Source organism: Culicoides brevitarsis, chromosome 2, assembly GCF_036172545.1.
Source record: "Culicoides brevitarsis isolate CSIRO-B50_1 chromosome 2, AGI_CSIRO_Cbre_v1, whole genome shotgun sequence".
Taxonomy (NCBI): domain Eukaryota; kingdom Metazoa; phylum Arthropoda; class Insecta; order Diptera; family Ceratopogonidae; genus Culicoides; species Culicoides brevitarsis.
The window spans coordinates 30,331,812-30,353,457 of NC_087086.1; the positions used below are offsets into that span (position 1 = coordinate 30,331,812).

At 29.0% G+C, this 21,646-nt stretch overlaps 2 protein-coding genes across 2 annotated transcripts; both read right to left on the reverse strand.

Moving 5' to 3' along the window:
• Nucleotides 1–71: 71 nt before the first annotated feature.
• LOC134829450 (uncharacterized) lies at nt 72–2,373 on the reverse strand. Its single transcript, XM_063842518.1, has 6 exons — nt 2,194–2,373; nt 1,983–2,113; nt 1,824–1,925; nt 927–1,763; nt 716–869; nt 72–643 (listed from the first exon to the last, which is right to left on the reverse strand). Exons 1-6 carry the CDS (start codon nt 2,258–2,260, stop codon nt 120–122), a joined length of 1,815 nt encoding a protein of 604 aa, XP_063698588.1. The 5' UTR covers nt 2,261–2,373; the 3' UTR covers nt 72–119.
• A 2,978-nt stretch (nt 2,374–5,351) lies between these two features.
• On the reverse strand, nt 5,352–21,058 carry LOC134829457 (homeobox protein orthopedia). The gene is made up of 8 exons (XM_063842526.1): nt 20,843–21,058; nt 18,176–18,357; nt 17,923–18,081; nt 6,803–6,872; nt 6,606–6,734; nt 6,357–6,482; nt 5,706–5,890; nt 5,352–5,571 (listed from the first exon to the last, which is right to left on the reverse strand). Exons 1-8 carry the CDS (start codon nt 20,874–20,876, stop codon nt 5,386–5,388), a joined length of 1,071 nt encoding a protein of 356 aa, XP_063698596.1. The 5' UTR covers nt 20,877–21,058; the 3' UTR covers nt 5,352–5,385.
• Between the last annotated feature and the right edge of the window lie 588 nt (nt 21,059–21,646).

Consider the following 21,646-nt stretch of genomic DNA (forward strand, 5'->3'; position numbering starts at 1 on the left):
TGGGTCGACACTCGTAACGGCATGATGAAAATTAAAAAACTTTCGTCTAAAACTAATTCTTTTTTCTTTATTTTAAGCCTAAATAAGCATTTTTATGATATATTCTGAAGTACAAGGGTTCATTCTTGATTCTCCGCTTCGTCTGTCGTCGATACATTTTCGTTATTGTTCTCCTTTTCTGTCAATTCCAACGCTTCTAAGTCACTCCACAAGCAATTAATGGCCATCGTGCTCTTATTTCCGATTTGATACACGAATTTTTGTATAAAAGCCCAAAAATTGTGTCCTTCCGGCGGATATTCGGCCTTCAGAGCGATGAAAATTTTGAAACACGCATCAACAGCATCAATTAGGGACGGAAATTCGTAGAAAATGTTATTGATAATGACAAAATTTCGCTGCAAATCGCCAAAACTATCGCCAATGGCACCAATTAGCGGCAAAATTGGCAGGGATAATTTATTGAGCTTCGCTTTTCGATCCGTCATCTTCGTTTGCAGCTCTCCGAATGTCTTGGCATACAAGAAACAGCTTTGAACCATTTCGAGTTTTGATGGAATCCAGTTATTCACTTTGATAACCTTCTTTGCTGGCATTATGTAGAAGAGGAGGATGAAGGAATAGTGTAAATAGTGATCGTCACCTACGGAAAATAACGAAAAAAATAAATTTTCAATGAATTTTTGATGAATTTTTGAGTAAAAATGAGACTTACTGTTCTCAATATCCATGTCGTCATCCTGTAACTGCTCAATAATATCCTGCATCTTCGGTTTTGCGAATGTCAAAATTTTTTTAGCGATCGCTGGCCACTTTGTAGTTAACGCTTCCTTTGATTTCGCATAATTTTTATCGAAATCTTGTTTGAGCTGCATAAAAAATTTAAAATTAATTCAAAATTTTTTAAGAAAAATTATTTTTCTTACCAAATTAATACCGTTATATGTTTTTAAAACCGAAAAAGTGTCAAAATAATCGATGATACTGAGTTTTCCCAAGATTTCCTGTCGCTCATCGAACGTCTTTGTCCACAATTCCTTGAATTCGGCGACATTTTTCGTCGTTTTCAGCGTCACAATGTCCTTCGAGCCCTTAATCACAGTCGTTGTCGTGCCAGATGTCACTTCGCTGCTCGCGGAATTATTTAATGGCTTTAAACCGGGTCGCTTTGAGCGTGGCAGGAATGCTCGTCGCACATGATGGTACTTGTCAAACAATTTTCCGCGTGCACAGGTATTCGCATCTCTCTTGTAAGGTTGATAATACGTCTCGGCAACTTCATAGGGGAACACCAGCTTGATCGCATTCGCCCAATAGAGGAATTCTACGGTCCGGATGCGATAATCGCTACTTTTGTTCATCAAATGTTGCACAATTATATCACTTATTTGATTCCGGTTCGAGGAAGTTAGAGTTTTCTTCTCTAACATCGAACGACCGATGACCGATTCTTGCAGTACGGCTCGCAAATCCTTCGCTGGCTTCGTTTGTTCGGATTCTGAGAGCTTTTCGGTGAACTGAATTGTTGTGGTTGCCGGCGATGATGGTTCGGAACTCTTTAATTTCAATTCTGGCGTGCCTTGAGTTGTGGTAAGGAGTAAATTTGACTCGTCACTTGAACCTCCTTCGAATTCGTAAACAACTTCTTCGGTTGTGTCGTCCTTGAGCTCGCCATCATTGAGAATTTGCAACAAATCGACATGATCGTACTTGATGCGTTTTGGGGTGCTGCCGTCATTTGTTGAAAATTGACCTTGTTGTCGCTAAAAAAAATAATTTTTTAATTTTACATGGCAACGAAAATTGAAAAACAATGAAATTACCACTAAATCGTTCTCGTCAATGACTCGAACAAAGACGTCAGTTGTGTTATTTGCCTCCGATGCCGATGAAGAAGTTGTCCTTTCTGTCGTTTCCAATGAAAACTAAAAAAAATTAAAAATTGGCACCCGTAACAGAGTCTTATAAATAAAATTCCTTACCAACTTGTTCTCCTTTCGCTTAAATTCGATGTATTTGTGACGAAAAATCGCCCGTCGTCCCACTTTTGGCACAAGTTCTTTGATCATCTCCTCGTTCAAGTACTGAAACGCCAGTTTGTTCACCTGTTCCTCTGTAACGACAAGCAAATAATTATTATTGAGCACCGCGAAATCGATCCACGAAGGAAAACTTCGGCTGACAGCCACTTACCACGAAAGCGTGTAATTAAATCCGGCAAATTCCATCGTATCAGCATCTCTTGCACGTAATCGTCCATTGCGGCGAGATTGCGTGTGCTTTCAGCAAGGGTCAAAGTCCTAAATTCCTGTCAAAATCCGCTGTTTTTCCGGGAAATTTGAAAAACTAAAATTATTGTAATTTCTACGATAAGCTAAGCGTCCACCATTGCCGAATATTTGACTCTCGGAGAGTGTTTTATGTTGTTTTTTGTTCGATGACCAGATGTTGTCGTTTTTCGAAGAAGGTCCATGGCATTTTTCCGAAGAATTTTCCGAGAGGTATCTGTGGCGCCCTCTATTGGCGAGGATTTTTCTGGCGGATTTGTCGAAAAAATTTCCCTTTCTTGACGATTTTTTAAAAAAATATGCAACTTTTTTGGAGTTTTGTGCAAAATTAGCGCCATCTATGTATCAGGTAAAGAACTTTCAACGAATTTTCAGCGCCCTCTTGTGCTAAGAACGAAATTTTCAGTGCCATCTAGTCTTTCGGAGTGTATTTAAAAGATTTTTTATCATGTCCTTGTTTGAATTTTGGACTATCTGGTCATCCAACAATCTGTGGATTTGTTTTGATTAGAATATACGGGATTTCTATAGATACACGTGCTGAGAGAGATGTTTGTTTGTTCAACTCTCTCACTAAAATTGAAAGTTTTTAATATTTTTCAGGTAAATTTCCATTAAAATTACTTTTAATCACTAATTTTTAAGCTATTTTTATGAATTTTCATCTAATTTTATTGATATTAGTTCAATTTTATTCAAAAAATATGAAAAATTAAAAAAAGTAGGTTTCTTTCTTGAACACATAGATGGCACTCCAATCGATTTTTATCAATTGCCTACTATGAATTAGAAAATCGCGATTTTTGATAGCTGACGATAGCTGTAGCAATTTTGGGAAAGAATTTTAATGATTTTTTGTGAAAATTTAATTATTTTTCTATCAAATTTAGACTTTAAATGATTTTTTATATAAACTGATTTTAAAATTAAATAAAAAAATTATGAAAAGCTTCAAATATTCATTGAAAAATTTATAAAAAAAAGTATTTTAAAAGAGAAACTTTGAAGCCAAATCCATGAAAAATTAAATCTTACCTCAAAAAATTTACAAAAAAAATGTGACTCGTTTTATCATCAATTTTTCTTATATTTCACAATTTATCCATTTTACAGATTTTTTTTTCATTTATGTATTTAATAATAATTTTTCATCATTTACCAAGTATTTCATACAAATATCATTACTTTAGTAGTATACTTCGTTAAACTTATATATTTTTTAAATTTATTTTTAAACTCATTGTCTTCAGTTTTTTTTCGTATATTTTCAAATTTCCACCAAACTTTTCCTTGTAGGTAACGTTTTTCTAGTTTATTGTATTTATTTTTTATTTAATCTGTATAATAATGAATGTTTTAGTAAGGATAAGCAGAAAGAGGACGACGACTATTTTTTTCTTCACAGTAAATGAACCAATTATTTATTTCAGATTTTTTTATTTATTTTATTTTTTTTTAGCTTTAGGTTTTTAGTTAGTAATAGTATTTTTTTTTAGTAAAATGGATACACATTTAATTAATATTTTTCTGTGTCTGTTTGTTAGCCTTAACATTTAATAGTACGCGTTCTCTTAAATTCTAAAATATTTTTTTTATTTAAATTTTACATCATCATCATTTTTTTTATTGTTGTAAATTATTATCTAAATTTTTCTTTTCTATGTTTCAAAATACGTATACTGTTTCTTTTTTAATTTAAGTTTTTTTTTATATTTAGTATTATTACATTTATATAATATTTATATAATTTACTTAGAGACAAGTATATGTTTGAGAAGTATTTTGCGAAGGAAAAATTGTTTAAATTATGACTTAAAGCTAAACAAAAATTTATTTTGGGGGACTTTTATTTCAAGTTTTTGATTTTTAACGGAAAATTTTGAATTAGGGTGAATTTTTTAAAAATGATTTTATTATTATTTTCGTATGATTTTATTATTTATTTCAAAATTTTATTTTAAATTATATTTTTTTATTTATTTAAAAAAAATAAAATAATTTAAATAAAAAATTAATTTATTAAAAAATTTAATAGAATAAACTCCAAAAGTCATCAATAATTTTTTATAATATTTTTTTTTGATACATTTTTTTAAAATTTATTTTTTTAGATTTAAAAAAAAAAAATAAAAATAAAAAATTAATTTAAATTTAAAAAAATTAATTTAAAAAAATTTTATTATTTTTAAAATAAAATTTTAATAAAATTTTTAAAAATTTAAAAAGTTTTAATTTAAAAATTTAAAAAAATTAATTTAAAAATTTATTATTTTTAAAATTAAAAAAATTCTTAACACAAACGATATTCACCAAATTTATTATAAATAAAAATAATTTTCCAAATTTATCAAAAAAAAAATCGGAAATAAAATAGGCATAAGTTTGAAAAATAAAAAATAACTATAAATCTCCAAACAAAAAAAAATGTTAATAAGAATTTTAGTAATTGAGGTGAAAATTTTTATTGGTGAGTTTTTATATTCACCAAAATTCAAAATTTTTCGCTTAAAATCAATTTTCAAAAGAATCAACTTGAAATAAAAGTTCATATATTGCAATACTAACGAGCCTCGATTAACATTTTATACAAAAAATATTTCAGGAACTGAAAATTAAAAAAAAAACTTTTGTGGTGAAAAACTCTTTCAAACCACATTTCGTATACATACAATTTTTTTTAATTCAGTCAACGGATTTTTTTTATAAGAAATTTCTTTGTAAATTCAATTTTTTAATTTTTTTGCTTAAAATTTAAATATTTTTTTTTAAGAAGACGGCACAAAATCGTATACAGTTTTTTTTTCGTTTAAATCTTAATTAAATATTTAGTGTTTCATTAAAAAATATCAGGAACAAAATAAAAGTTTTAAACAGATGACATTTATAATTAGTTGTTAATATTAGGTATTATTTATCTAAACATGTTTTTTTGAGCACATTTTATGAATATTTCTTGCCAACCGCTGATCTGCGAAGCGAAGTGTGTGTCCAAAAAAGGAACGACAGCAATTATTTTATTTTACAAATATTGTTATTATTATTCATTAATTAAAGTGTGTGTATTTGATGCAGAAACACGAGGACGACGGAAAAGACGCTAATACACCGAATTATGATGCTCGTAATTGTGGGCATGCAAGTACGACGGTATCGCAGTCGATGTGGCATTTAATTCCGATGCGCGACGTCTTAGTGCCGCTATACTGTGCCCGCGCCAGATATCGTCGTCAGGTGTATCACCATTGTTGTTCGGTTGCTGTTGCTGCTGTTGCTGTTGTTGTTGCTGCAAATTAGGACAATTATTTGACGTAATGTGATTTGAACCAGGACTATTCTGTAATGAGACAAATGAATTGAAATTTATGCGACAAAATTGCTTTGGCAGAAGAAGTTTTGTACCATTTCATTGCTATTCACTTCGTTTTGTGGCGCCTGATTTTGCTGTTGTTGCTGCTGCTGCGCGCCTCCAGCTTGCGTCGATGACGTGGGTGGTGTGGACGATGAAGGGCAAACGGTATTCATGTTGTTGGGCGACGACGACGATGGCGAACCGCCAGATCCGACGCCCGAATTCAGCGAATGTTGGTACATCATTGAGTCACCTGCACGACGAGGAAACGAGAAAAAAATCAATAAATGTGTGTTTATTGAAAAAATTAAACACCTCCAAAAATTCGTGACTGATCAATTTGACCAACAGAGCAAACAATCAACCTTCAGTGTTATTTTTTCTCTTTCAGTGGAAACTTTTGTCCGCTGCCAAACAACAAAAAAACTCAATAAATATCGATTTTTTTGTCATTTTTTCGCAGTTCGCACAAGAATTTCCATTGTCAAAAATTTTGTCATGAAGGCCAATGCTTTGTCTCGCCCAAGAAAAAAAAATTTTCGGAGGTTAAAAGGCATGCAAGTAAGTATTTTGTTTGTTTGATATTCACTTAAAGTTGTTAATTAAAACAAAAAAAAATGTTTTTAAAGCTCTTAAATATTGATTCACATCTTCGACAGGCAAACAAATCATTAAAAAAAACGAAAAACAACCAAAAAAATATTTTTTTTTCGCCTCACCCAAAGCATTCAGTCCATAATGTTGATAGCCACCAGCACCCATTGCCGACGAAATATTTATACTAGAATTCAAACTACTGTTTAGCGTGGAGGAAAGAGACGCTGTTTGATTTAGTTGGCCAAAACCTTTGCGAAAATCCATGTTGTTATTTGTTAGAAAGAGATTTTCTACTACTCATTATACGGTTTTCCATTCAAATTTTATTGTTAGTGACAAAAGCTAAATATTTTTTTTTTATTTTTACTTACCAGCAGTCATTGGATTTACGCCCCATCGGTCTCCGGCAAACATCGATGTACCACACAAGCCTTCACTCATTGCTATATTCGTAATGTTGGCACCGAATGGCGGCAAGCCATGCGATGGAAGAAGGGAACCTACATGAAAAGTTGTCGTTTGATGTTAGAGAGGGTCGAATTTTCATGGAAAAGAAGAAAAAACTTACCGGGTGCTCTGAAGACATTTGTGGTCTTTTTGCGTTTTTTCCATTTGGCACGACGATTTTGAAACCAAACCTGAAAATAAAAAAAAAATTAAATAATTTCAGGTAATTTTTTAAATTTTTATTTTTTTATGTTTTTTCACTTTTTTTTTAATATTTTTTAACTTTTTTTTTAATATTTTTTAATTTTTTTTCAAAATATTTTTTAATTTTTTTTTTAAATATTTTTTAACTTTTTTTTATTTTGGTATAAGGTTTTTAGATTAAAATTAAGGAACTTTTGATTTTGATAGAAATGTTAACTTTGAGAAATCGTCAATTGTCTAACTGTTGTATTTTTGTTCATGATATCCTCAATGATAAAATTAATTCTAGTCATATCGACAATGCATTTGAAATTCAACCATCACTCACAAACTCAGAAGCCAACATTATTTTCTTGAAAAGAGGTCCAAATCTAACTTTGAAGCAAATTCAGTTCTGATCCACATCACTCGATTTCATCGAAAAAGATGTAGCATTCGATTTTTCGATGGTTTTGTACTATTTAGGCCTAAAGTAATCGAAAAAACTTTAATTCAAAATTTTGGAATGAGCTTGTGAAATTTTTGGCATTTTTAGTTTTGTTGGTAAGAGGTACTTGAAAACCCCAAAATCCACTAAAAAATGTCTAAAATTTCAAAAGTTACTTCCAGATTTTTTTCAATTTAGGTTTTATCGATTATTTTAGGCTTAACGAACACAAAACCATAAAAAAATTTCATGCCATATTTTTTTCGATGAAATCGGGTGATGTCGATAGCATCAGTTCTTTTAGTTCAACCTGTGATATTTAATCAAAAATACCGAAAATAGCCTAAAAACCCAAAATGCTCATTAAAAACTCATCAAAGGACCCATCATTTCCTCAGAACTCGAATTTTTCGCTGATTTCAAAAGTTCAAAAGACTCTGACAGAAAATTTGTCTTTTTTCATCAAACATCATCCACTCTACGAAACAATTTTAATATACATAGCATAACATAGCAAAACAATATTCGAGCTCTTGATGTCTCTAGTACGCCCAAAAATTTTGTTATTACAAATGTTTCCATGAGCACACCAACTCGTATCCATGGCATGGGGCAAAAAAGGAATTTCCATCCACTGTGATGAGTGCTGCTGCTGCGTATGTTTGTTGGCAACATTAATATTGCTTTTTGGAGAAGAAATATGATGATGATGAAATTTTTGTTTCATATTTTATATTTTATGAAATATAAATTCATTCAGTTATTTGCAGAATGTTCCTCATCATTCTCATCGGGCCCATTGTTGTTGCTCGTGTACTTTGAATGGAATGCTACCGCCTTGCTTTGGTTATTGGTTAGTTCGAGTTTTGAGGTATTTCTGATGAAAATCTTTTGCAAAATGGAAATACTTTTTATTTTTTGCGGGAAAATGGTCGACATGAGGAAATATAAAATTTGGTTGTTATATAATTTTTGTGAGTTTGGGGGATTTTTAATCAATTTCTTTGGAATTTTGGGATTTTTGATCCTTTTATTTTAATTTGTTGTTCTTTTATCTTAATTTAAATTTTGATTTGAAATTTTTTTAAGTCAAAAACGTTACTTGATAAATGTTTAACACTTTTTAATGTTTTTTTAAAAATATTTTAAAACTTTTAAGATGAAAATTTGCTTTAAAATTTTATATTTTTATCAAATTTCTCCCTTAAAAGCTCAGTTTTACTCAAATTCCTTCACTTTTGATCCAAAAAAATCCCATTTTATCACAAAAATTACTTTTACAAATCCTTTTTCTGTACTTTTCTCCTTTTTTTCATCTCACATGCCTCACAAAAATTCTTCCACACGCAATAATAATCAGAATCACAACTAAATAATAATGATAATGCATTTTATGACTATTTATTAGACCATTATATTATCTTGTGATTGCTTTTTTAATGCCTTCAAAAATATTATATTGACACCGAGAGAATTCGTGGGGTGGAAAATCTGCCGTTGTTCTCCACACACGTCCCCGTCATAATATCAAAACAAAATAAACAAACAACAGGCATGAGATGCCAAAAAAAAACTAATAAAAGGCGTTAAAATATGGTTAAAAGTACATTTAACTTTTGGAGGGTGCGGCGGCAAATTTTTTTATATTTACATTTTTTTGTCGGCAATTTTTTTTCGTTCGGTCGACACGAGTCAAAGGACCTCCACAAAGGGACATTTCGCTGGAATTCACACGGCAATTGGTTTTTTAAAGGTGTCGAAAGTTAAAATCTCGTAAAAATGTGTGAAAATCAACTTTAAGGTACCTGAAACGCAGCAGACAGCATGGATATAACAAATGCCTCCATCAAAAAAATAAAAATAAATCGAGTGAGATGCAGAATGGGGAACGGCGTGAATGGAAAAGAGAAAGAACGAAGGCAGAGGAAAAAAACGAATGTCATGAATAAATTATTTTAGATTATGTGTAAGTTATGTTTGTCTTTTTTTTTCAGATTTTAATGTGATTCTGTGTTAGTCGATTAATTTTTAAAAAGGTGCATGATGACTTTAATTTGGAAATCATGTTTTGATTTTTTTTTTCTTTTAAATTTTTTAAAGGAAAAATTCTATCGACTTTTTCCGCCCACAAGAAAACATTTTTTGACTTTTCAATAAACTTTATGACGACAAAAAAAGGTTCAGAAAACTTTTTTTTCCTTCATGTGGTGTTCAGTTCACCATCATCACGAGGGAAAAGGGACATGCGCCGTTCAGCCATGGATGGAGGCAACAAACAAGCAACAAAAAAAAAGTAGCAGAAAAAATGCTGTTGAACATTTTCTTTCATTTTCATCCATGTATGAGTTTGAGAAATCCCATTGGGCAGGCAGTCATCGTAAGTAGGTAGCTACCGAAACTATTTCATTTCCAATATATTTGTACAACACGGGTAAGCTTGGCAGTGAGCAAAAGCAATATAATGTTGTCTGAGAGCTGTTGTTTTTTTTATTTATTTTTATTTTTATATCGCTTTTTATTATTACAGCCAAACAATGACAACGACGACAACAACGACAGATTCTCGCTCGCAATTCCCTGAACGCCTATGAATAAGTAACGAAAAATCGCAGCGTTCGTAAATATTGATTGCAATGCATTTTGACTGTATTTTTTATGGCGGTGACAACGATGCGATGTGGATTTGCATTAAAATCATTATTTTGAATGGGAATGACATTTTTTTTTGTCTTTTTTTTCGATGGAGTGATGGATTTTTCGAATGGGAATATGGATTCGGTGAGTGTTGAAAATGAACAAAAGCGCTTTTTAATGAAATTTTAAATTTATTTTTAGATTTTTTTTCTGTTGGTTGGTCATAGTAACCTTTTTAATTACAATTATCATTTTGAAAATCAAATAATTTCTTCAGTCAACCCACAACTCCCGAAACTGATGACATCAATAAAAATCAGTTTCAATAAATACATATTAATTGTAAAGTACCAAATTTTACTTGTTATTTTTGAATTGAAGATTTTTTACCTGTAGAAGGCTAATTTGGACTATTTTCGTTTTCGATGTTTTCTTCTTGAAGGTTGAGGGCATAATGATTAATTTTTGTTATTTTTTAGGAAAACTGTTTGAACCCAGATTCCTATGATTTAATTTTTTTGCCGTTAAACCGTTAAACACGTAACATTACTCATAACGCCATCCTCCTTCACAAATGAATTTTTAGTTACAAAATGTTATTAATTAACATTTTAGAGTAAATTGAGCCTTAAATAGTAATCTGAACTTGACAGAAATTTCTTTTGAATAAATTTGCTAAATTTTTTTTTTAATAAAGTTCAGATTTAAAAATTAATTAAGTTAAAAATAATGATGAGATCTATAAAAAAAATTGAGAAAAAAAAAATTAAAAAAAAACCAACGAATTTTAAAGAAAAAAATTAATTTCAGAGTTCTTTTTCTCGAGAAATTAAAAATTTCAAGCCTGATTGTTTTTTTTTTAATTTTAAGATGAATTTTTATTTATTTTATTAAATTCAGAAGTATAGAAGATTTTAAATTGTTTTTAGGTTTGATAAAAAAAAAATTACTTTTTGGATGTTTTCTTTTAAAAATTTTTGTTAAAAATTAAATTTTTGAGAATTTTAAATTGTAAATTTAATTAATTTTTTTTATTTTAATTAAATTTTTTTATTTACTCAATTTATTTTGATTTTCAATTTTTGGTGACTTTCTAAACGAAAATTTCGTGAAGCTTAAATTTTTACCGAATTTTATTTCATTTTTAAATTAAATTAAATTTTATTTTAAATTAAAATTAAATTAAAATCCTTAAATTTTTTTCTTAATTTTAGCTGATTCTTTGATAACTTTAAAAAAAAAATTTTAGTTCAAGATTACCAAAACTATATTCAACGTTAATCTTGATAGATTTCTGACCTTGAGATTCTTCATCAAACCCCTTAATAACAAAAATTTTCAGACAGACCACCCTCAACACTAAAACCCTCTCTTTTCCATCACTTTCCTGATTGAACACTCAAAAAAATTGTCAAAAAATTCATAGATATTATTTACTATAAAAGGCATCGTTTTCGTTTCGTGCAGAAAAAAACCGGCAGCATGGCATCACAGGTGTCAAATATGAGTAATTTTAATGCAAAATTAATGTTCTCTTTAATGTTATTGCCTCATGAGGATAGATGATGCGCTCTACATTCGGTTTATTGCACGTCGTCTGTTCCGTTGCAACAACCCTAGTTGTGTCTAAGCGAGGAATGAAAATAGAGCAAAAAATAAATGAAGTTAATAAAATGAGTGTGAAAGTAAATCACAACAAAAGTCAAAACCTTTGTAAGGTCTTGGTTCTCATTCCCCCTTTTTTCTCTGCCACTCGTTATCTTTTTTTCGTTCTATGATATTGCAGAAAATTTTCAACATTACACGTTATATCACTTTCCTCCTGTCTTGTCTGTCGCTGCTCTTTTTTTCGTCGTCGTCCTCATCGTGGTTGTAATAATAAAAGCATGTTTTTATTCATTCATTAATTATTCATGATGAATTGTTTATTTTTGTGATGTGCGACTCGACCTCAATCAGCTGCTCCGACAATCGAATTTTTCATCTGGAAGGCGTTGGCCTGAATTCTTTTTTTATTTCGTTCATCAAAAAATTTTTCATTTTGATCCATCAATTGAAAATTTTACTTCGATAAATGGATGATTGAGTGTTTTTCACAAAAAAAAAAATTATTTCCTGTAGAGTAACGCGATGTCATTGTCTTTCGTAGAGCAGGGCATGGCATGACAGCAAAATATTAATTAAATGATGAATTTCATGTTAGTTCGATCAGAATTCTGCAAAAATCCATCAAAACGACTCGAATTGTCAATTTTTAAATTATCGAAGGCAAGATAGGCAAATAATAATAAAAGCAGAGTGATGGATGCAAATGTTTCAATAAAATAAAAGATGAACGTTGATGACGACGAGAGTGGCTTAAAAGGAAAAATATGTCAAAATTTAATAAATAATTTTTGTCGTTGTTTGACGCATTTTTCATTTTTCTCAGCCTTCGTCAAAAACCATCCATCTGGCTAATGGATGAAAATGATCCACTAATATTTCCCATAGGAACGTAATTGATGATTCTCTGACCATTTTCCGAAGAAATTCTCCGAGAATTCCATCACTTCATGTGTGTGTGTGTAATTTAACCCAAATTGTAATTTAATTGTCTGATCGTAATCTAATTGTCGTCCGATTTGCCGCAAAAGAAGAAAAATCCGATAAATATGTTAACAACCTTAATCCTTCGAGTTAATAATGTTTCACCCCCAGAAATGTTCTTTTTTTATGGCACAGCACGACGAAAAATATTGAAAATCATTTTATTCACACTTATTATGCAAACGAAGGATAGTTTTATTTGGCATTATTTGATTATTATTGCGTTGAAAATAATAGAGAGAATAGGGTCGTCGTTTAATGCTGCGCTGCGCCCCCACCCTTCTTCTTTTGCTTTTGTTGTCTATTTGTTTGTATTATTAACATGAACTTTTTTTTGTTGTTGTTGTTTGGTATGAAAACGAACACGACGATAATAATTCACAGCATATGAATGTTATTAGAGACAGGGTTTGCCTTATGTTACAAATAGAAACATTATGTGGTGTCTTGCGGCACGGTGCGACAAAATTGAGATTTTTTACATGAAAAAATTTACGTGAAAGAGACAAACATTGATTTTATCAAAAAATGACCAACATTTATAAAAAGATTTAAAGCTAAATTTAGTTTTATATCAATAAGAGCTAAATTTATTTTTGGATTAAAAAGACTTTTCCTTTTGAAAAGGCTATTGAAAAAAATTTGATGAAATTTGACGGAAAAATATATTCTTTGAAAATTTTTAATCTGATACAAATAATAATTTGATAACTAAAGAAAGAAGAGCTATTGTAAAAAATTGCATTGAACTAATTCTAATTAAATCTTCCAAATTCAAGTAAAAATATGTAAGTGTTTTGCTCTCATAGCATTCCTGTTAAGACTTTTAATTATAGTAGAAGTCATTTGCCAAAAAATGATAATAAATCCAGCATGTGACCCAAGAAAAAATATTTGATCCTCATTTGTTTTTGCCTCACAAATAAATAGAATTATATGATCCTACTAGATGAACAGAGTTATGTCATCATATTTTGTGCCCATTATTGAACTTTGTTGTATGGCAGTTGAGAGGGCGGCCTAAGTGACGTAGCTGAGGTGACAACTTTTAGAATTCAAACAAGATGTCTATAAGAATTTTTTGATACTAAGACAACCATTTTAAGTCGCATATATTAACTTGCTTTTCCTGTGGGATGAACTAGAGAATTTACAAAATATTTCATTTCATTCATTTTCTTTCTGTGATTTCTGTTCTAGACGTCTTTTATTGCATCGAATGGGTTTTCCTTTGCGTAAACTTGTTAGATGATTTTTTCGTTTCATTCTGTCAGTTTTGTTTTGTGAAAGGTTGTTCGTAAACATATCTTAAGCCATCTGTTTCTTAAGTCATTAATTAAAAATAATTTTCCATATGAAATTTTTATACTTAAATCTGAATCTAAGATTGTCAAAAATAAATTGAGATATTTTTTAGATTTTTGAGTTTTTTCATATTTAACTTTGTTAATTAATCAAAATTGAGTCAAAACAAATTTTTTTCATTTAAAATCAAAATTTGCACTTGAAAATTTATTTTTGTCGCACTGTGCTTGACTTTTCACTCCCAACCCATATCCAAGAAAATGTGTTAGAGACCATACTCACAATATTAACACAACATCATCAGCACGAAGAACAGCAACAACAACGTCGACTCGGAAAAGGGAAAATAAATCTCTTTTCTAAATCTATTCGGTATTAATAGCATATTACTAGCCGCATATTTGCACTATTTATCAAACTGAGTAAATCCTTGGGATATTATTTTCTTTTCTCCATCTCACAGCATTTTCTCCGTATTCGTGATGTTGTCTTTATTTGTGAAGGTCTTTTCGCAAATTCATTTTAAAACACGAGGAAGGAGGAAGATTCTGGGGCAACAAGTGAACCACATTTGTGTTTCTCTATAATTATCTTGATTTGATTACTTTTGTCTTCACTTGACTGGATTTGTCTCTATCTCACCGCACAACCTGTGTCTGGTAACTTTTTCACCACCAAATGAACATAAATGAAACTAATTAGACGTTCATTGATTTTTTATGTTGTGATGTCCGATAAAAGTTGCGTAAGAAGAACCCAAAAAAAAAGAAACTTTCATTGCCGTCTCGACTAAATTTTTATGTGAATCACGTTTAAATATTTATTGCTAGCAAATATTAAAAGTTTCTTCCGAAAAAAAAATCTACGTTTCTCGCTCAGGTATTTAAGTGTCGAAGGAAAAGACGAGTCGAGTTCAAAGGAAATATCACGTTTTCGACATATTTCTGTACAAATAAAGCGAAAAATGTAGATTTATTAAAGTTAAAAGTTTTTTTTTTTTGTGTTTAAAAGGCAGTGAGCGGCAGACTTTTTGACTCGAGCCCGTCACAAATTAAAGTTAGGCGATGTTGGGTAAAGTGTTTCGTTCGTATAAACTTGATTGTTTTGACGGTTCAGTGTGAAATTTTAAGTGAGAATGTTGAATCTCGGTTATCTCTGCGCTTTTTTCGTTTCTTGTAAGAATTTCAATGAGTAACGGTTTGTTATTTTTTTTTGTTCCGAGAGATGATAAATAAAATGGGAACGAAAAATTTTTGCTTTGATTTAAAAAATTTTTTTTAGCAATCCTGTTCTGTTTGATTTTTTTTTTTTAATTTTAAAATAATTGAATTTGGTTTTTCCATTTTTCCATCGTTAAATTAAAAAAAATATTTTATTTTAATTAAAAAAAATAATTATTTAAAAAAATTATTCAAGTTATTCTAAAGTTTTAAAAAAATTAGACTATTTTATTTAAAGAGATTGTTGAAAAATTAAAAAAAAATAATTTTTTAAATTATTGAAAATTAATTTTTCTAAATAAGGTCGATGAGCCAAAAAATTTTGACAAAACTTAATTGACTTTTGATATACAAAATTTAAAAAAATTAATTTAAAATTTAATTTAATTTTTTTATTTTGAAAATTTATTTTTTCTGAACAATTAAAAAAAATAAATTATTTTTGTTATTAAGTAGCAAAAGTTCAAGGATTTTGAGTTTTTTCTTCATTCAATCTTAATTATTTTCCAAACTAACCAAAAATTAGTAAATTTTCTTACAACTTTCAATCCTGTCTTAAATCTTTTCCTTCCCTAATCACACTTTCTGACCAAAAACATGACCAACCGAACACGAAAATTGATATTTTACAACAAAATGACACAACAAAACAGCAACAAATGTATAACGAACAAGTAATAAAGTCCTTAATTCCTGACACGTGTCGATGAAATTTAATAATGTTCTGCATGTTTATCATTTCTTCTTCCTCCTTTTACTTATCATTTTACAAATAACCGACAAATTATGTTTGCTGTCAATTCCTCGACCTTACGCAAGGCCAACTTTGAATTCTGATGATATTCATAAGATAAGACATCTGAACACATGTCTTGCGAAACATCACAGAATAAATAAATAAATAAATCAAACAGGTAAAATTTGCTGCAATTGTAACTGAAAATCGTGTCAGCAGGTTGGCATGACACTAAAATCTCAACACGTGTCTTGACAAAAAAATTAATTTCTCGTATTTTTATTTCCAATTTCCAACTACAATTGCACAAAAAAAAAAACAAAAAACGTGTGTAGTTGAAATGTTCCTCCACTCGAAATGAAATTGAATTTTAATTACAACAGATTTAATAAATAAAATAGTTCATGAATAACGTACGAGTACACACACACTTATCCATGCCAACCAGAAGATAAATCAAATTGAAAACACTCAATTTGCTCAAAATTAAATTTAAAAAACATCCACGTTTGTAAAATTTTCACACACACACACAACCCGCCTCTCTCTGACAGTTGCAGAAACTGTCGTGCTGCATCTAACTGAGCAACGACGATGAAAAAAAAAAATGCAAAAAAAAAATAAAGTTTTTCGCATTATATTACCCCGTCACGTACAATGAGAGACATGTGAGTGCGAGCAATGCGTAATCGAGGCAGGAGGAGGTGTGGAACAATTTAAAATTAATGCTATTGACATCAACAAAATGATGTGAGCTTATCTGGCAAAACGACGTGGAATTGATTTTTTTTTTGTTGGGAATTTGATTTTTTTTTTTGTGTTAAAGAGGATTTTCTCGTCGTTTAGTTTTTATTCGATGGATCAGATTTTTTTTACATTTTTAGATTGTCTTTTAGTAGATTTTAGGGTTAAAGCACGTGAGAAAAAATAAAAATTTTTTGAAGTTGGAGAAATGTGAGAAACTTTAAATAAAAAAATTTTTTAGTCGATTTTTCTTATTCAAAAAAAAATTATTTATCAAATAAACATTTGTGAAAAATTTAAATTTTTTTAAAAATAAATAAGAAAAAAATTATTTTTTTAAATAAATATTAATTTTTAATTAAAATAAAAAAATAATAATAAAATTAATTTTTTAAATAATGTTCAAAATTATTATAAGTATATTTAAAAAAATATTTTTATTAGGTATTTTTTATTTAAATTTTTTTAATTATTATTTTTTAATTAAATATTTTTTAAAAATAAATTATTTTAGATTAAATTTAATTAAAATAAATTTAATTTGCGATTAATTTATGAATTAATTAAAAATAATTTATTAATAATTTTAATTAAAAAAATAATTTTATTAACAAATTTTTATTTAAAGCATTTTAATTAGTTAAAAAATATTTTCAAATTTTAAATTTAAATTTTTAATTAGAATAAAATTTTTAAAATGTTTTTTTCATCAAAATTTGATAAAAGTAATTCAAGACAATTTTTGTATAATTAAAAATTAAATTAATTTAATTACATTTATTTCAATTAAAAAAAATAATTTAAAATTTCTTTTAAATTTATAAATAAAATTACATTTGTATGAAAAAAATTAATAAGAAGACGATTATTCTTGAAACTTTATTAAAAAAGTGAATTATTTTATTTTAATTTGACAAAAAATTATCAATATTTAATTTTTTTTCTGACAAATCGAAAAATAAGTAAAAAAAAATTTGCTTAAAAATCAACATATTTAGTTCAAAATTAAAATTTTTAACCAAAAAAAGTTTTAAAAATAAATAAAATCTGGCTTTTAAAGGTCAAGTTCCTAAATTTTCAATAAAAATCCCATAAAAAATACGAATTTAAGGCAAATTTAGTCCATTACCGAATTTAATGTTCTCACTTTCACCAACAAAAAAATAATTTTGGAACAATAAATTTTGCACCATAACAAACCACCCTCACTCTCTTCATTTCGGTTTTCCTGCCAGATTGTGCACAACTTTCAAGTCCCCAGTGACCAAAGTTTGTACAAGAAAAGTTACTTTATTTCCCTTTTTGCCATGATGCGTCTGTCTGACACATTTACAAATCGCGTGAATGGAAAATTAAAGCAAAGAAAAAAAAAGTCGACTCACCTGAACTCTCGACTCTGTCAGTCCGATGCGCATCGCAATCTCCTCCCGCATAAAAATATCCGGATAATGCGTCTTCGAGAAGCACCGTTCGAGCTCGTTGAGCTGCGCTGGCGTAAAACGTGTACGATGTCTCTTCTGTTTACCATTTTTGTCAGAGCCCTAGCCGGGACGATACAATGAAATAATTTTGTTCGACACGAAAAAAAAAGTTAAAGCTCGGAAGCCGGCAAAACTGCAAGCAAAACATTTTTACCTGATCCTGGTGCATGCTGTGCGGATCGCAAATGTTGCCGCTAACGTGTAAGCGTGGCGTGCCGTTGGAATCGGGAGTACCTGCGTTGCCGCCACCGCTGTTCGTTACCATTTGCCCGAACGCATTTGCCGTGTGCAGAGACGTGAGTGCCGCTGACTTGGATAAATCACAATCTTTGGGACCTGAAAAAATGGAAAAAAGTTGAAAATTTCTCGGAATTCATGATTTCGTGCCGTTGTTACATAAAACAAACACACGCACACCAAAAATTTCAGTTAAAAGTTAAGCAAACAATAAATTTGTAAGAAAAAATCGGTCTACTCTGCTGCTGCTTGCTTCTTCGTCAACGACAACAACACTGAACAAAATATATTTAAGGTAGGATTTTTTTTAGGAAGGTGTTAATTTTGACACCTGTATGCGATGTCAGCTACTGTTCGCTACTCTCTTCTTCTTCTTCGCCATAAATTCATTTTTTTTCCTCAAAAAAAAAAACATTCAACTCTTTAAAATCCCCCGAAAAAAATTGATTAAAGCCGCTTTCAGGTAAAATAAAACGATGATTGCTCCTTAATTTTCTTCGTGGGTGTTAAACAGCTTCCAGACGTGCCGCGTCACTCGCTCGCATCATCAAGTATTGATTACAAGTCGAAACAACAAACAAAAATAGACACGGCAGAAGACAGTTAGTCATGAAACTTGTGTGTAATTTAACATGGTACGTGTAAAATATGGAACAATAATAGCAATATCGTGTTATTTTATCGTGCAATGTTTCGTTTGCGTCGTTCCAAAAGTCGATGTTGAGCCGAGTAATAAATAAATATGTAGGAACGTTGTTTAGCTCGGTGCGGTGATGTTTGGAGGGACGATGCGATGACGACGACATGGATTTAAAAGTCATGAATCATGTAATCTTACGAAGGTACCCGGGAAAATTTGTTTGAGGCGATTTGAACATGATTTGAATTTTCGTTGGGTGTTGAGTGATTTTGTCTTTGAAGGAATTTTGGATAGAAAGTGAGGTAATTTTCGTGAGAAAATACGATTTTTTGGTATTTTTGTTCGAATTTCGATAAAATTTTATTAATTTTTTATTATTTGAGGTTAAAATTTTTTGGAAATTTTGTTTTAAATTAATTTTTTTGCTTTTTTTTCATTAACTTTTTATTCAAATTTTAGATTTTTTAAATAATAATTGCAAAAAAAAATTAAATTTAATTTTAAAATTAATATTTCATCATATTAAGAAGCTTCTTTCAGACCTAAAAATTTAAAATTATTACAATTTTAAAATTATTATTAACAATTTTGGTTCACCTTTCAAATATTTCGTAAGTTTTAAAAAAATCTTGGGTAAAATTAAATATTTTGGCAATTTTTAATTAAATTTATTTCTTGCTTTTCTTTTATTAACTTTTTATTTAATTAAAAGCAATTTTAGTAAAAAATTGAACAAAAAATTAAATAAAATCTCAAAATTTACATTTTAAAACATTTAAAAAATTAAAAAATTAAATTATTCAACTTTTGTAAGTTTTGTTAAAAATTGATAAAAAAATGATAATTTTGGCAATTTTTAATAATTTTTTTCATTAAAGTGAACTAAAAAAAAAGTTCTTAAACATTTTTGAATGAAAATTATTTTTAAAAAAAATTAATTAAATATTCAGAAAAAATGTTCTTGATCTCTAAAAGATTTTTTTTTGTTCAAAGATTTTTTAAATAAAAAAAAAATAATTAAATTTAAATATTAAAAATATTTTTTTTTAAATTTTATCATAAAATTTAATTCATTTTTTTATTAAAAGATTAATCTTTTTTATTAAAACTTTAATTTTTTTTATTAAAAATTCAATTTTTTATTAAAATTAATTTTTTTTGTAAACTCAATATTTTTATTTAAAATTTGCTGTTTTATCAAAGTCACATGCTAAAATTTATTTGAAAGCAAATCAATAAAAATTAATTTTAAATGTCGAAATTTACAAAAATTTCTCCAAATTTCTTTTGAAAAACCATAATTTGTTTATTTTTAAGTTCAATCGTGCTTTAACTTTAATTTTTTTCCTCAAAACTTTAATAAAAGCCAATTTTATCTCACTCTATTCATCGAAAAAACCAAAAATTTTCTACCCATTCCCCAAAAATAGTGTCGACATTGACTTCCCCCTTTTTTCACACAAAAAATAAACAATTCCTTGTAAAATTTATAAATATCACGTCGAAAAATGGAAAATAATTTCAAGGCATTACACAAATTAAAAACATTTTACGGATATATAAAGTTTCACGTTTGCATGCAAATGACTCGACTTGCGAAAGTTTTTTGGCTTTTCACACAAAAACACAAAATTTTACGAAACAAACAAAACGCAGAGACATTTATAACATTTAAATTAAAACAAAATGACGGCTTAAATTATTTCCAATTGAAATTATGATTCAGATTTTTAATTAATTACGTAAAACGTGCAAATGCTAGCTGCCGTTGTTGTCGTCGTCGCTGATGATTAATTTTATTTGCGAATTACATTTTAAATGTTTTACACTTTTCGCGCAAAATTTATGCACAATTTTTGGTGGCTAGAATAAATAAATAAATAAAACGCCGAGCATGCTAGCGAACTCTACTAATTATTATTAATTACGACAAACGCGACTCACCTCCGATATTCGATGCGTTCAGATTATTCAGCATGTTAGCTGAGAAGCTCCGAATGCTTAACGCAGACAGTTTGATGCTGTTTCTCGTGCGTTTTTATTATTGCAGCAAAAAAATTATTTTGTTGACGCGAAAAAAAAATAAACAAGTCAAAAAATCATAAAAATCGAGAAAGAGGAAATTTCCTCCGTTTATTGATCTTTTTTCTCTCTTTTTGTATTTCCTGTCTATGTCGCTGTTTGAGTCTCACAACGCCGTGCACGAGTAATAATTATGATAATTTAAAGATCATTTATCATCATTAGTGGCGGTATTTGTCATTATATGTGAGAGTGTTCCGTACGTCGTTTGCATATTTTTCACATTTTTTCACTGTTTTTTTTTTATTATTTTGTTCTTTTAGCATCGATTTTTCATTCGGCAAGTTGGTCAATATTATCACAGGTGACTAGTTTGCGTTTCTGTAAAAATTTTAAATTAAAGAATGAATTTTTTAAGGAAATTTTGCCTTAAAAGTGAAATGCAAATTAAATTAACACAAACAAAACCAAAATAAAATGGAAAATTAATTAAACGGAATTAAGAAATTAATGAAGATGAGTCAAAATTTTATGCTTTAAAGGAAAAAGTTTTAAATAAATTTAGCGTTGGTTGAAAATTGCTTCAAAAATAGTGAAGTTTAGCAGGTTTTTGATGACCGACGGTTTTTGTAAATTTAATTTTTAATTTTTTTAAGTTGATTTTTTAAAGATTTAGAGCAAAATAAGATTATAATTAAATCATTTAAAATAATTTAAATTAAAATT